General features: G+C 39.4%; 3 protein-coding genes across 5 annotated transcripts; 2 read left to right on the top strand and 1 right to left on the bottom strand.

The window, feature by feature from the left end:
- Window positions 1–210: 210 nt before the first annotated feature.
- Window positions 211–4,951, top strand: lmod3 (leiomodin 3 (fetal)). Of its 2 annotated transcripts, none has more exons than XM_067526315.1 (4): window positions 211–667; window positions 842–2,416; window positions 2,535–2,610; window positions 4,767–4,951. In XM_067526315.1, exons 1-3 carry the CDS (start codon window positions 380–382, stop codon window positions 2,580–2,582), a joined length of 1,911 nt encoding a protein of 636 aa, XP_067382416.1. In that variant the 5' UTR covers window positions 211–379; the 3' UTR covers window positions 2,583–2,610; window positions 4,767–4,951. The 2 variants fall into 2 exon arrangements, with proteins under 2 accessions (XP_067382416.1, XP_067382415.1); XM_067526314.1 differs by having other exon boundaries at window positions 212–667; window positions 839–2,416.
- LOC137139288 (PRA1 family protein 3-like) lies at window positions 3,428–6,842 on the bottom strand. Its single transcript, XM_067526318.1, has 3 exons — window positions 6,575–6,842; window positions 5,823–6,040; window positions 3,428–4,876 (listed from the first exon to the last, which is right to left on the bottom strand). The coding sequence occupies exons 1-3, from the start codon at window positions 6,742–6,744 to the stop codon at window positions 4,701–4,703; spliced, it is 564 nt and encodes a 187-aa protein (XP_067382419.1). The 5' UTR covers window positions 6,745–6,842; the 3' UTR covers window positions 3,428–4,700.
- A 259-nt stretch (window positions 6,843–7,101) lies between these two features.
- LOC137139287 (NEDD8-activating enzyme E1 catalytic subunit) lies at window positions 7,102–11,673 on the top strand. Of its 2 annotated transcripts, none has more exons than XM_067526316.1 (18): window positions 7,102–7,214; window positions 7,316–7,354; window positions 7,921–8,044; window positions 8,144–8,224; window positions 8,319–8,401; window positions 8,695–8,775; window positions 8,877–8,920; window positions 9,009–9,073; window positions 9,189–9,344; window positions 9,793–9,895; window positions 10,007–10,117; window positions 10,244–10,297; window positions 10,482–10,518; window positions 10,613–10,694; window positions 10,778–10,878; window positions 10,961–11,024; window positions 11,136–11,190; window positions 11,277–11,673. In XM_067526316.1, exons 1-18 carry the CDS (start codon window positions 7,195–7,197, stop codon window positions 11,363–11,365), a joined length of 1,389 nt encoding a protein of 462 aa, XP_067382417.1. In that variant the 5' UTR covers window positions 7,102–7,194; the 3' UTR covers window positions 11,366–11,673. The 2 variants fall into 2 exon arrangements, with proteins under 2 accessions (XP_067382417.1, XP_067382418.1); XM_067526317.1 differs by having other exon boundaries at window positions 7,199–7,214; window positions 7,316–7,378.
- The last annotated feature ends 960 nt before the right edge of the window (window positions 11,674–12,633 follow it).

Below are 12,633 nucleotides of genomic sequence, written 5' to 3'. Positions count from 1 at the left end.
CTGAAAGGAGCTCTGTTTGCAGTGGAGACTTAACCCCTCCCATAAGGCAAATTGTGAAAATGGTCCACCTGCTGCTGTCAATCTTCCACTTTCCTTTGCCTGAAGCAACTGTCATCCCAAAAGATCATGATGCCTGGGCCAGCTGGAAGAAGGGGCTGTAAAAAGAACGCTAGCTTGTCTTTCCCCTGTTAGTAACTTAAATATCTTCCATGCAGTTCACAGGGTTTAATTTTAGACTCCACATGGGGCAGGAACAAACTGTTTCAAGCTGAAGTCAAAGTCAGAGGCCTCCCACTTTGCTCTGGCCTGACTAATAGATTAGACAGAAGTTATTCTTTCTTTTGATATCAGCAGAAGCAAGAAACTGAGGGGCACCAACATGTCAAACAGCAGAGACACTGATGATCTCAATGAAGAAGATATTGACGAGGATGAACTCCTTGCTATGCTTTCACCCGAGGAGCTTAAGGAGCTTCAGAGTGAGATGGACGTTATTATAGCGCCAGATGAGAGTGTTCCCGTTGGACAGAGGCAGAAAGACCAGACAGAGAAGCCTCCGACAGGGACGTTCGACCACAGATCACTGGTCGATTACCTTTACTGGGAGAAAGAGTCCAAGCGTTTGCTTGAGGAAGAAAGAGTTCCTGCAACTTTGCTGCCCAGTGAGGTAAGAGTTCAAATCTTACGTTCATAAAAGGATCACACTAGATTATGAAACATATTCTTTAGAATGTTTACTAATTTAAATGTGAAACGTCAGTTGAGGATCAAAGTCGTGATCCTCTGTTTTTCCGGCTACCTTAGTTCCAACTGTGATGTTCTGATTTAATGTTTTCAGCAGAAAACTTTGAGGGAAGAGGCCGAAAATAAAGAAAAAGAGGAAAACACAAAAGATGTGATATATGAAGTATACGAAGTGATAGAGGAAGTCATTGATGATGAAGCTGTCTTGGGGGCTGATGGAGAGGAAATTATAGAGGAGATAATTGAAGAAATTATTGAAGACGATGAGATTTATGAAAAGTACAAAGAGGTGGATGTCAAAGATGAGAAAGAGGTAAAGCCACCTGTAAACACAGACAGACATGAAGAAACAGACAAACAAGCAAGTCCTCCAGACAGAAACACAGAAAAAGTAACAGATTGCACAGAGGAGAAGACTGAGAGCTTAGCCCCAAAACACAGCAGTTCACATGTTGAAGAGAAAGAGGGAATTAACATGACAGACTCTTTGGATAGCAAAGAGGAGCCAGAGGTAAATGAAAGCAGCGATAAGCTCCCACAGAAAGAAGAGAAAAAAATTTGCAAATTAAAAATTCCAAAGCTGGCACTCAATAATATTAAGATGACATCAAGACCTTCAGGAAACGAGACGAACTTGGAGTCAACGCTTGACAAGATCCGCAACAACAACCCTTCTGTCACCGAGGTAAACCTCAACAATATAGAAAACATTCCCAAGGAGATGCTTCTGGACTACGTCAATGCTTTGAAGAAGAATAAATATGTGAAAACTTTTAGTATAGCCAACACTGGTGTTGATGAAAACATAGCGTTCAACCTGGCAAACATGTTACGAGAAAATCGTAGCATTACGACTTTGAACATTGAGTCAAACTTTATAACAGGAAAGGGCATTGTTGCCATCATCCGCTGCCTCCAGTTCAACGAGACTCTCACAGAGCTGCGGTTCCACAACCAGAGGCACATGCTGGGTCACCACGCGGAGATGGAGATCTCACGTCTGCTCAAGGCCAACAACACCCTCTTGAAGATGGGTTACCACTTTGAACAGCCAGGGCCCAGGATGGTGGTGACCAACATTTTAACCAGGAATCTGGACCGTCATCGGCAGCTGAGGAAGGAAGAGCAGAGGCAGCAGCAGCTAAAGGAACAAAAGGAACTGATGCAGGTGTATGAGAACAGTCTAAACCTGCCTCCTGGTTTACTCGAGATGCTTGGGTATATACCAACCCTGGAACTTCTGCAGGAGCATGGCCTTGTTCCACCTCCAGCAGAACGTAACACTGTACCTGAAATGCACCACCAGAAAGAGCAGCCAGAGCCTCAGAAGAAGTTTAAACATAGAAGCATTCCCAAGCAACCCAGTGCTGAGCCAACAAACCCCTTAAGGGACATCCAGCTAAAGAGAACGCCTAAGAAACGAGACCCTCTCCTGGAGTTGGACCTGAGGGATGACAGGAGACCAGAGAGACCCAGTGTCCAGCTAAAGAAGACTCCCAAATTGAGGAATGCAAGCAGGGGAGAGATGACAGATGAAAAACCCAACCTCACTGATGTAATAAAGACTTTGAAGCCAGTCCCTCGCAGACGAGTGCCACCAAAAGTAGACCTCACACCACGTGATCAGCTCCTAGATGAGATCAAAAAGAGCAACGTGGCCTATCTCAAACCTGTAAGTATCTAAAAGTTAGAGCTCTGAGACCAGTTAGACCAGCAGTTATCTAGGAATGTAGGTATGTCTTACAAATACAACAAACCTTGTCATTCTTTTCATTTGTTGCTGTTTGCAGGTGCCACTCCCTAAAGCCCTGGAATCAAGTGAAACAAGTCTCCTCTGAGGTTCAGCTAGGATTTCTTCACTGCACTGTATGTCTATTTAACATCTTTGGTATTAGTCACTTTGAAACTGTGTAAAATTAAGCATTAGCTGTAGTTTCATGGCTGGTTATTGTACCACTCTTGTGTTGTTTTCAGAAAGTCAAATAAAAAGTAAAAACATTTTAAATTCATCACCAAACATCCTCCATTTAATGTCATCATTTTCCATCTTTATGTTACAGTTCTCTGATCATCGTCACTCCTTTTAAGAAGGAAAGAATTAAAACACACATAAAATGCAATATAGCATCCAACAAATGAGAGGAACTATATTTGTTTGATGATCACAGAGTTATCTACTCTTAGCCTGGGAAGTCTTTTATTTTCATTATTGCTAAATTAACAACTTGTTAAAATTAATATCAGTGAAAAATTACGTATCCCTAGTGAATTACTGCAGTTGGCCTGAGGTGCAGATACAATATGAAAATAACAATGACTTGTTTTTTCGGAAAGGAAGGGGTTTACTGAAAGGGAAGTCTGTGGGAGTTTGAATTCACACATTGGCTGTAGCCTTTCTGTGTGAGGTTTGCATGTTTTTACTGTGTGTCAGTTTCCTCCCAGAGTCCATAGACATGCTGTCAGGTTAATTTAAACAGGTGATGTGTCCAGGGTGCACCCCTCCTCACTACAGAGGGATAAATGTTTCATAAATGGATGGAGATTAGTGGGATACAGATAATAAAGAAATAAGAAATAAAGAGTTTTATTTTAGAATAACCTACATTTGACTTTGTTTTGAATTTAGCCCAAATAACACAATACCTAATAAAGGTTAAGACTTGATGAAAGAATAACTGCAACATGAATCAAATTACCTTTAATTTCATAGATGGCCATGTTTTACTTCCAGTTCTGTAATTTTGCTTTCAGTCTTTTCAAGAATGAAATAAGTCACATAAAACCATAGACAATATACAATGTAGCATACACATTCTATGTTAATTGGCATTTGTGAAAGTAGCATGCACAAACTGCTGTCAATGTGTGAAAGCAGCAGGAAACAAATGCTTTTAATATCAGGAGTAGCAGTATAAAATATATAAGTAACAATACTAATGACTAATAATGAAACTCTTTATAATAATGAAGGAGATTTGATGGGAAATAAGCTCAGGGCATCTATTTCACATGTTACTAATTATAACATAGTGGTAAATGAAATTTTAAATTTACAATTCAATCACAATGTGTGCCCTATTACCTCAAGTACTCAAGTATATCCTGCTGCCAATATACACATTTCTGCATGCTATACTACGAAAATAAAGACTCATCAGAAACAACTTCAAACATAACACGTACGTAACATGACTTAATACTCAACCAATAAAGCTGCACTTGCCATTCATTTTACAATTTTGCATAGCTTGATCAGAGGGAATACACTCAGGCCAGCCTGTAGGGTCAGGAACTGTATGTTCAAATCTTTTGACAACAGGAATATCTGGTAAAAGCCCAGGATTATTAGTCTGGCCATAGGGTTAACAATGTCTACATACACGAGAAGCAACCCTGTGTCAGATCAGTATTCATACAGGACCTGAAATAACGAGATGACAAGTATTGCTGTTTAATAAGCAGTTATCAATTCACGGTTCATTGGGCTGCTTGGTAACATAAAAATTGATCATGCTATTTTTCTGAGGTAGCAAACTGAAAGATTTTTTTAAATTTTAGAAACAAATATTAGTGATATTTAATAACTGCATTGTGTCTAGTCAGTCCCATTTATTTTACTCAATCTTCCTGTAGAACAAAGTGCAACAAATAATTTTTTTTTTAATTGCAGGAATGCTCAATCCTTTGGTAATATTGTCCGTCTATTGCTTTTAATTTAATCCTTGTGTTTATTTTGCAAATCTTGTTGTTAGTAACTATATGTGCACTACAGTGTAAACTAACACAAATTCATACTGTAAGAGAATAAAGTAAACAATATGGATAAAAATTATGGGAACTCCAGTATCTTTATATGTATAAGGAGAATCAAATTTTGACACATGGGACAATACTACAGGAATTTTAACCCATACTGTGCAACACCAGTTTTCTTTGGCATGGTCTTTGCCAGAGCCTTACTCCTTCAGTTTGCTTTCAATGAAATCCTGAATCTTGTTCATTTTCTCCCCCTGTTGATCCAGGAGGTCCAAGATGAAGCCCATGGGGGTCTTCTTCAGCCCGACACCTTCAATCTTGTTCTCCAGTCTGTTCTTCAAGTTGCGCAGTCGCAAATTGGCATGTATCAGGATTACTGCAGGACGAACAACAGAGTTACTATTTCTATCCAATGGAAAAATAAAATCATTATGAGTTTACATGCATCAAACCAGCTACACAACTTTCTCTAAAAAAACAACAAAACACAATGTGATATTGCTGCTACCCAGACTTCTAAGCAGGTGTAAGGCTAGGCGTATCTTTGATTCCCATGTCAGGCAGATACTGAATGCATGACATCAACCAGTAAATGTAGTTCTGTCCACATCAACAACTCATAGCAACGCGTCAACACAGGCAGCAGTGGGCAAACTCTTCTGGGAAACGATCAAAGTGCATCGCCTTTCTGCCATAGCGTTGAAGTTGCTAAATTTGCTTTAATGATCCATCCCAATCCATTAATTATCTAAAGCACTCAGCTTACAGTCTGAGTCTATGTGTATTCAGACAACCGTAGAAATCCATATCTGTAGTGTTTTAGCTCAAATCTAGGATTTTATCTTAACCCCAAAATATTTCAATTTCAAAATATGTATCATGAGTAAATGTGTGTCATTGCTGTACATGCTGTTCTGTTCTACAATGAATCAGAGTAAGAATGTTTTTGGAAAAAATCACAGGAAACAGGAAAACCTCAGTTATGCAGCCACATATGACTCACCATTACCCCAAGAGTTAGTATCAAATAATATTTGCCAACAAATGTCTAAATTATGTCATAGAAAGCACAAGTTAGAAGTTAAAATAAATCGCCACTAAATATTGTAGCTGCCTCCACATTAATTTGTCGCAAAAGGTGTTACTGTAAGTAAAACAGCCAGGAAATGTATTTAATATGACAAAGTTGAAAGACTGTTTTGAATTCCGTGTCAAAAGTCACAAAGTTGCTGAAGACACAACGGAAAACAATGTGTACAACAGGCCCAACCCATTTTTTAAATACCATAAACTCCGACTGCACTGAACACACTGAGACTTACACAGCAGAGGAAATGTGATTCCAAAGATGAACACCATGACGCAGTCACACAGCGTCAGAAGAAAGTAGCTGGTGCCCATAACCCCGATGACAAACAGGGTGGGGGCCCTCTTTTTGTAGTTCTTGATTATGGACAGGTTCTCTCCAACCCACACTGCACCCATGAAGACCAGACTCACCACAGCCCCTCCCAGGATCATACCAAATGGGTTCAGGTATCTAAATGTTGGGACATGAAAATAACCTTTTTTGAACCATGCACTGTTTTGCTCTAGACATTTTTTAACAGCACAACATCCTGATCTTTTTAGTGTAAACAATAAGAGGACATATAAGCATATGCCATTTATGCCAAGTCACAAGCAGCTGGCAGTGGTGATTTCTAAGAGATAATGTGGAATCACTGATGCTCAACAATCAGCATCACGATACACAGAATTTTAAAATAAAGAGGATGTGTTAATGCGCCTCTGTTGACAAAATGAAGTAGTTGCACACATTGAAAGCTAGCTCTATGTTCTGATAGCACAACTAATTAAAATAAACATTTTCTGGACATATTTAACGTATAGTAAGACCCAGTGAGGGAAATATCTAAGAGGCAGAAGCTATGAAACAGTAGGGCGTTAGCATGACAACGCCAACTGTACAGAAATAGCTTGTGTTGTCATGATTGGCGCGGGTTGGAAGTTATGCAGGCTAATAAAACATAGCCTGCTAGCCTGACTGCGTTATCACTCTGCCACTACTCACCCAACAAGGAGGAAAACTACAACAACCAGTGCGAAATAATTCGTCTGGTAGTACAGTAAATTACTGATCACTCTGTTGTTCCACTTTTTTCCATCTCCGAAATCTGGTTTGGCAAAACGATCTAGTCCGGGGAAGAAATCTTCCAACGGTCTGAAAGGCTCAAGCTCCATCTTAGGTGCTATATCGTCAATGTGTAGCCAAGCGACAAACAAACACAAACATATCCGCCCCACACGCTGCGTAATATTTTGACAAGTCAGCTGATAGAAGCCAGAGCGAGTGCTTGTGTAGGAGGGGAATAAAGTAACAAACGCTAGTCTCGCGAGATCCTGATTCAGCTTCTAACTAGAGTGCTACTGCGTTGTAGAAAGCGCAGCTTTGTCTGCAACCGGGTAATTTATTTATTTATTTATTTATTTAATAGTCGTTTTAACTTCACCAAATACAAGGAAGTGGCTCTCTAGCTAACACCTTGGCCCTGCAATAAGAATTCACATCAGTATGCGCCTCAGGAGAAAATGATTATTTTCTGTTGAAGAATCTCGCACCAGGTCTGCGCAGCGCAGCTCTGACGCTCGTGAACACAGCAAACAGAATCGAGGACATGGGACCGTGAAAGTATGGCGGATGCCGAGGAGCCGTAAGTCTCAATGGATGAAAAATGCTAAATTTTCGCAATTAAATGCTATGCCTTTGTCGTTTAACTAGGATGCATGACACCGATTTTCTTTGTTTTCCCAGGGAGAAGAAAAGAAGGCGAATAGAGGACCTGACTGAGAAGTTAGTGATGAATGCTAAATAAAGGTCTCTGACTGGCAGCAGCTCTGCGTTGCACAGTGGGCAGCGACTGCTGGGCCGGGAGACGTAGAAGTCACATTTTAGCCTTAGGGAGACAGCTTTAATACTCCAGTCAGCTTTTTGTACAATTCAAACATTTCCACAATGAATCCCTGCTCTGCATTAGACCTGAATCCTCATTATGAGGGAATACTGGCACGAGCAGCACATTATAGCTGTGCACCATTAACATGCTACCTGGATCTTACACAGATTCCTTAGAGACTGCACGAGAAATGAAAACAAAAAAATGATATAATATCTGCCAACAATTTAGGCAGTTACTGTTTTTATTCTGTCATAACCAGGCAATCGACCTTGTGAATTAGGTGTTTCTAATTAAGCTCATCACATTTTTCCTACACTGCTGCCTTCACACAGGTTTATAGAAATGTCTGCGGATGTGGATGTCTGTGGATGATAAAATAATACATCAAAGATAAGTGGCTTGATAAAAGTGTTAAAGTAATCCTACAAGTTCAGTGTTTGTTGCTATGCTGTTTTTCTAGAATGGCTGTAGATGGTGGACACAGGGATGGTGGTTGCAACTGGGATGGCCGATGGAATCATGTGAAGAAGTTTTTGGAAAGGCCTGGCCCATTCACCCATCCTGACTTTGAGCCAAGCACTGAGGTGACATAGAAATAACTTAATGAAACGCAATAAATGCTGTTCATATGTTTCAACCACAGTAGTATATTTTAAGTGTCGTGGTCTGTCTGTCTTCTTTAGTCTCTACAGTTTTTGTTGGAGACCTGTAAGATTCTGGTCATTGGCGCAGGAGGACTTGGATGTGAACTCCTCAAAAATCTGGTAAGAAATAACTTTATATTTAGTCGAGTGTATTCTGAGCAAATAGGAACTGTCTTTACTGGGTTAGATAAGTTCTAACAGTCTTGTGCTTTAGGCTCTTTCTGGCTTTCGCCTTATTCATGTGGTTGACATGGACACCATCGATGTGTCCAACCTCAACAGGCAGTTTCTCTTTAGGTAGGTTTTACCTTGAATTCTCCTCTACCTTTTAGCATCAACAGTTTATTATTAGACTATGAAAAAATCACTGTGAAAAAATTATATTAACTTGAGAGAAATATTTACCTAATGATCATCAAAGAACGTACATAATTTTTTCAACATAAGCCCTAAATTAGTGTCTGATAGGTCTGAAATGAGAGTGTCTCTTAGTGATGTTAGTACTGTAACAGTTCCTGTGTGATTAAAATCTGATTATTAACATGACAGACAACTAAGCATCCTATTTACTGATTAATTCATCTGTTCAGGCCCAAAGATGTTGGACGGCCAAAAGCAGACGTGGCTGCTGACTTCATCAACAGTCGAATCCCTGGATGTAAAGTAGTAGCGTATCCTTTGCAGCAACAGCTTTCACAGTTGAAAAATAACTCAGGTTGAGTTTATATTGTATAAAATTTTATGTTGTTTTTTTTTCCTTATTAACATGCAGTCACTTCAAGAAGATCCAAGACTTTGATGAGTCTTTCTACAGGCGTAAGTTGTTTTTTTTACCTGGCCCATGCATTTTAGAGCTAAGCAGGTAAACACCTCAGAGGTTTAAAAGAGTAAAATCTCTTTGCAGAGTTTCACATCATTGTCTGTGGTCTGGACTCCATCATTGCCAGACGCTGGATGAATGGGATGCTGGTAGGAAATACTAATTAGATTCAGTGGATTTTATTTCAGTGTTGTCTTTACACTGAGATTCATTTGCATACCATTGTAATCTATAGTGAGTTGTGATTAATGTTCCCTTCTCTAGATATCTCTCCTAAGCTATGAAGATGGTGTCCTTGATCCCAGCTCCATCACCCCACTTATCGATGGAGGGACGGAGGGCTTTAAAGGAAATGCTCGTGTCATTTTGCCCGGCATGACTGCATGCATTGACTGCACACTGGAGCTGTACCCACCACAGGTCACTTTCCAGCACCAGTTTGTCTTTTAGTTTAAGTTTTAAGAGTCATTATCTACAGTAAAAGATTTGGTTGTATGACTATTTCAGAAAATGTATATCATCTGTTATAAATATAAAGGCTGTTTGCCTTTTTGGGTGCTAGAAACCACCTGTTGCGCAGGATGATTTACATGTTGTACCTGCGGGAACAGCTGTTTGTGTTTAGAACAAATAAATGACTAGGGCATAAACATGAGCACTAATTGCTGCCAGATTAAAGAGCCACTGAAAATAGCACCACCTATAGATACATTACAGAACATTAGGGAAAAATGTCACAGACTATGCGAATTAAAAAATCACATCAAGCATTTCTTACATTGTATTAACTACAGAGGGTGTGTAGTTTCTAGTCGACTTTCAATGTTTTTGTGGACAGTAACATTAAGGTAAATGTTACTGTCCACAGATAAATTTCCCTATGTGCACCATTGCATCAATGCCAAGGCTACCAGAACACTGCATTGAATATGCCAGAATTCTACAGTGGCCCAAAGAAAAGCCATTTGGAGGTAAGCCAATATAATATATGTGTGTTGTTGTTTTTTTTAACTTTAAGTCAGATCACCGTTTGCCTGTGTACATTATGACTAAAAGGCTAACTAACATCTGTCCTCCTGCAGACACAGGCTTAGATGGAGACAGCCCAGAGCACATCCAGTGGGTGTTTGAAAGAGCCCAAGAAAGAGCTACAGAGTTTAACATTACAGGAGTGACATACAGACTCACTCAAGGTGATAAAAATGATAATTTACGCAAAGCGTTTTCTGCGTAACTGATACATTCTGATAAGAATTTAACACCTGTCTCATTCAGTGTAATACTGTGATGAAATAAACACACTGTTTCTTGTGCAACAGGAGTTGTGAAGAGGATCATACCTGCTGTAGCATCCACTAATGCTGTTATTGCTGGTAAATATCCAGATGTTACTGAGGCAGGAGCTGTTGCTGTTCAGAGATTCCTAATATTTCTTGTGAAATATAAAAAAAAAAAAAGCTCAATAACTTTGGCAGTAAGACAGTTTGTCAGGCCTGTGCGACCTAGTTGTACCATTTATTGAGGTAACTAAACTTTATATTATATTATTCCCCACAGCTTCCTGTGCCACTGAAGTTTTTAAAATTGCTACAAGGTTGGTAGCAGAACCACATCTCTGAATCTCCCATCCTAATTCTCTGTTCATGTTTAAAAGTAAACATTGCTTAAGATACTCTTTTATCTTACAGCGCATATATTCCTTTAAATAACTACATGGTGTTTAACGATGTGGATGGACTGTACACCTACACTTTTGAGGCAGAGCGAAAGGTTTGTTGTGAACTAAATGGAGTGTCAGCAGAGAAATGCACTTTCGACACAGCCACTAACTCTGCTTCTCCTGTGATTTACAGGACAATTGTTCAGCATGTAGCCAGGTCCCTCAGGATCTCCAGTTCCCTCCTTCTGCCAAATTACAGGAAGTCCTAGAGTATCTGACAGAGAATGCCTCACTGTGAGTATTCAGAAAAAGACTTTTTAATGCCACTTTAGGAAAAATAATCCATCTACTAAATATTAAACTAAATATTTTCCAGACAAATGAAATCCCCAGCTATCACCACAACCCTGGAAGGGAAGAACAAGACACTGTATTTGCAGGTAATGAATTTTATCTTTGAGACTAATGCATGTTGCTTGTTCGCCTGTTGTGTTTTTTGTTGTTGCTGTTGTTGTTTTTATCCTAAATTTTGAATTATTATTTTATTCCAGTCTGTTAAATCCATTGAGGAACGAACCAGGCCAAACCTCTGCAAGACTTTGAAAGGTAATAAGAAGCTGCACTCCTGTCATCCGCAGTCAGCAGCTGTTGACGTTCATGGTAACATGTGTAATTTCTTCCTTCTGATGCAGAGCTGGGCTTGTCAGACGGACAGGAACTAGCTGTGGCAGATGTCACCACGCCGCAGACAATTCTCTTCAAGCTCAATTTCACTGCCTGAACCTCCATTACCAAACATAGCACTGATGTCAGATTGGCTACATCTGAAGGCAAACTGAGTGTTACACATGGTTACTTGATGCGATTATGTAAATAAGATGAGTAAGGTCTCCAGTTGTGGGATAACATTGGTTGTTGTATGAACATAATATCACTTGACATTTTTTGTATTGGTAACATTATTTACTTCTTAATGTATGTGCTCTGTGTTGACTTATATCGTAGTGATTTCTCTGTCAATCCAACGATAAAAATGATGTGCACTATGCTCTAATAAAGATTTAATATCATGGTTGTAGAAGAAGCAAATCGGACCCATTTTTGTTTTTCTTCGCACTTTAACAGCAATGCGGCAGCTCGATTACCCAAAAAAGTCAGAGGCACATGGCTGAAGACAAAGCTATCTGGGTGCCATGGCGATGGTTGAAGTTTAACCTCAATCAGAAGATGTCAACTTTTTCTGGAAGTTAGTGTTTCAGGGCCTTGATCTCGGCTTTCCTTAATGTTGCCCACGCCTTACCCTAACCAGCTTGTCTCATGGTCTATCTACTGCCAGTATTCACAACATCCAGCTGGTATTATAATAATACTACCACCACACATCTTCACTTGTGTAATTAAGTTCCTCAGGGGTTCCTAGATTGTCTCCCCTTTTGCAAGAAATCTAAAAAAGTTCATGTCTCTGTGAAACATGCTGAGAGCAGATCAAGTGCTGACTGTAAACAGCAGGTATGCTCAGTTCAAGATGTTTTGACTGACAGGTACAAAGATGGCTATGGCAAAACATAAACAGTATAATATGTTATCATACATTATATTTTACAGTACTTTATATAAAAACACGAACCTTTATTCTATTGTTTAGCTTGTTCCGTCATCTTCCCTCCAGTTTCCTGAACGCTGATCCTCTTTCTGTTGCCTGGTTTGGCCTTTGTTGTATTATTGAATCTAAAATCAAAAGCAAAGCCATAATTTTCTTTTTTTTATTTATTTTTTTACTTTTTTGCTTTTATTGTGTCAGTTTCAAGGTATTTCTGAGAAAACTGTAGAATCTTCCCTTTTCGTGAAAAGGTACTGAAATATCAAATATCTGATAATGCTTTGTCGTTTTTTTAATACTAAAACAAGTGAAATAAACCCATTATAATAAAGAACAAAATAGCCTACAGCTAAATCGTTCATGCAAAGAGAAAGGGAAACAGGCCAGATCACAGGACTTGGTCCTTTTGAGATGCACTTTCTACCCTCCCAGTCCGCTGTGTGACAGCA

This window comes from Channa argus, chromosome 13, assembly GCF_033026475.1.
Source record: "Channa argus isolate prfri chromosome 13, Channa argus male v1.0, whole genome shotgun sequence".
In the NCBI taxonomy this organism is placed as follows: domain Eukaryota; kingdom Metazoa; phylum Chordata; class Actinopteri; order Anabantiformes; family Channidae; genus Channa; species Channa argus.
Note: the sequence above shows the minus strand (reverse complement) of the source record. Positions and strands in the feature narration are given on the sequence as shown.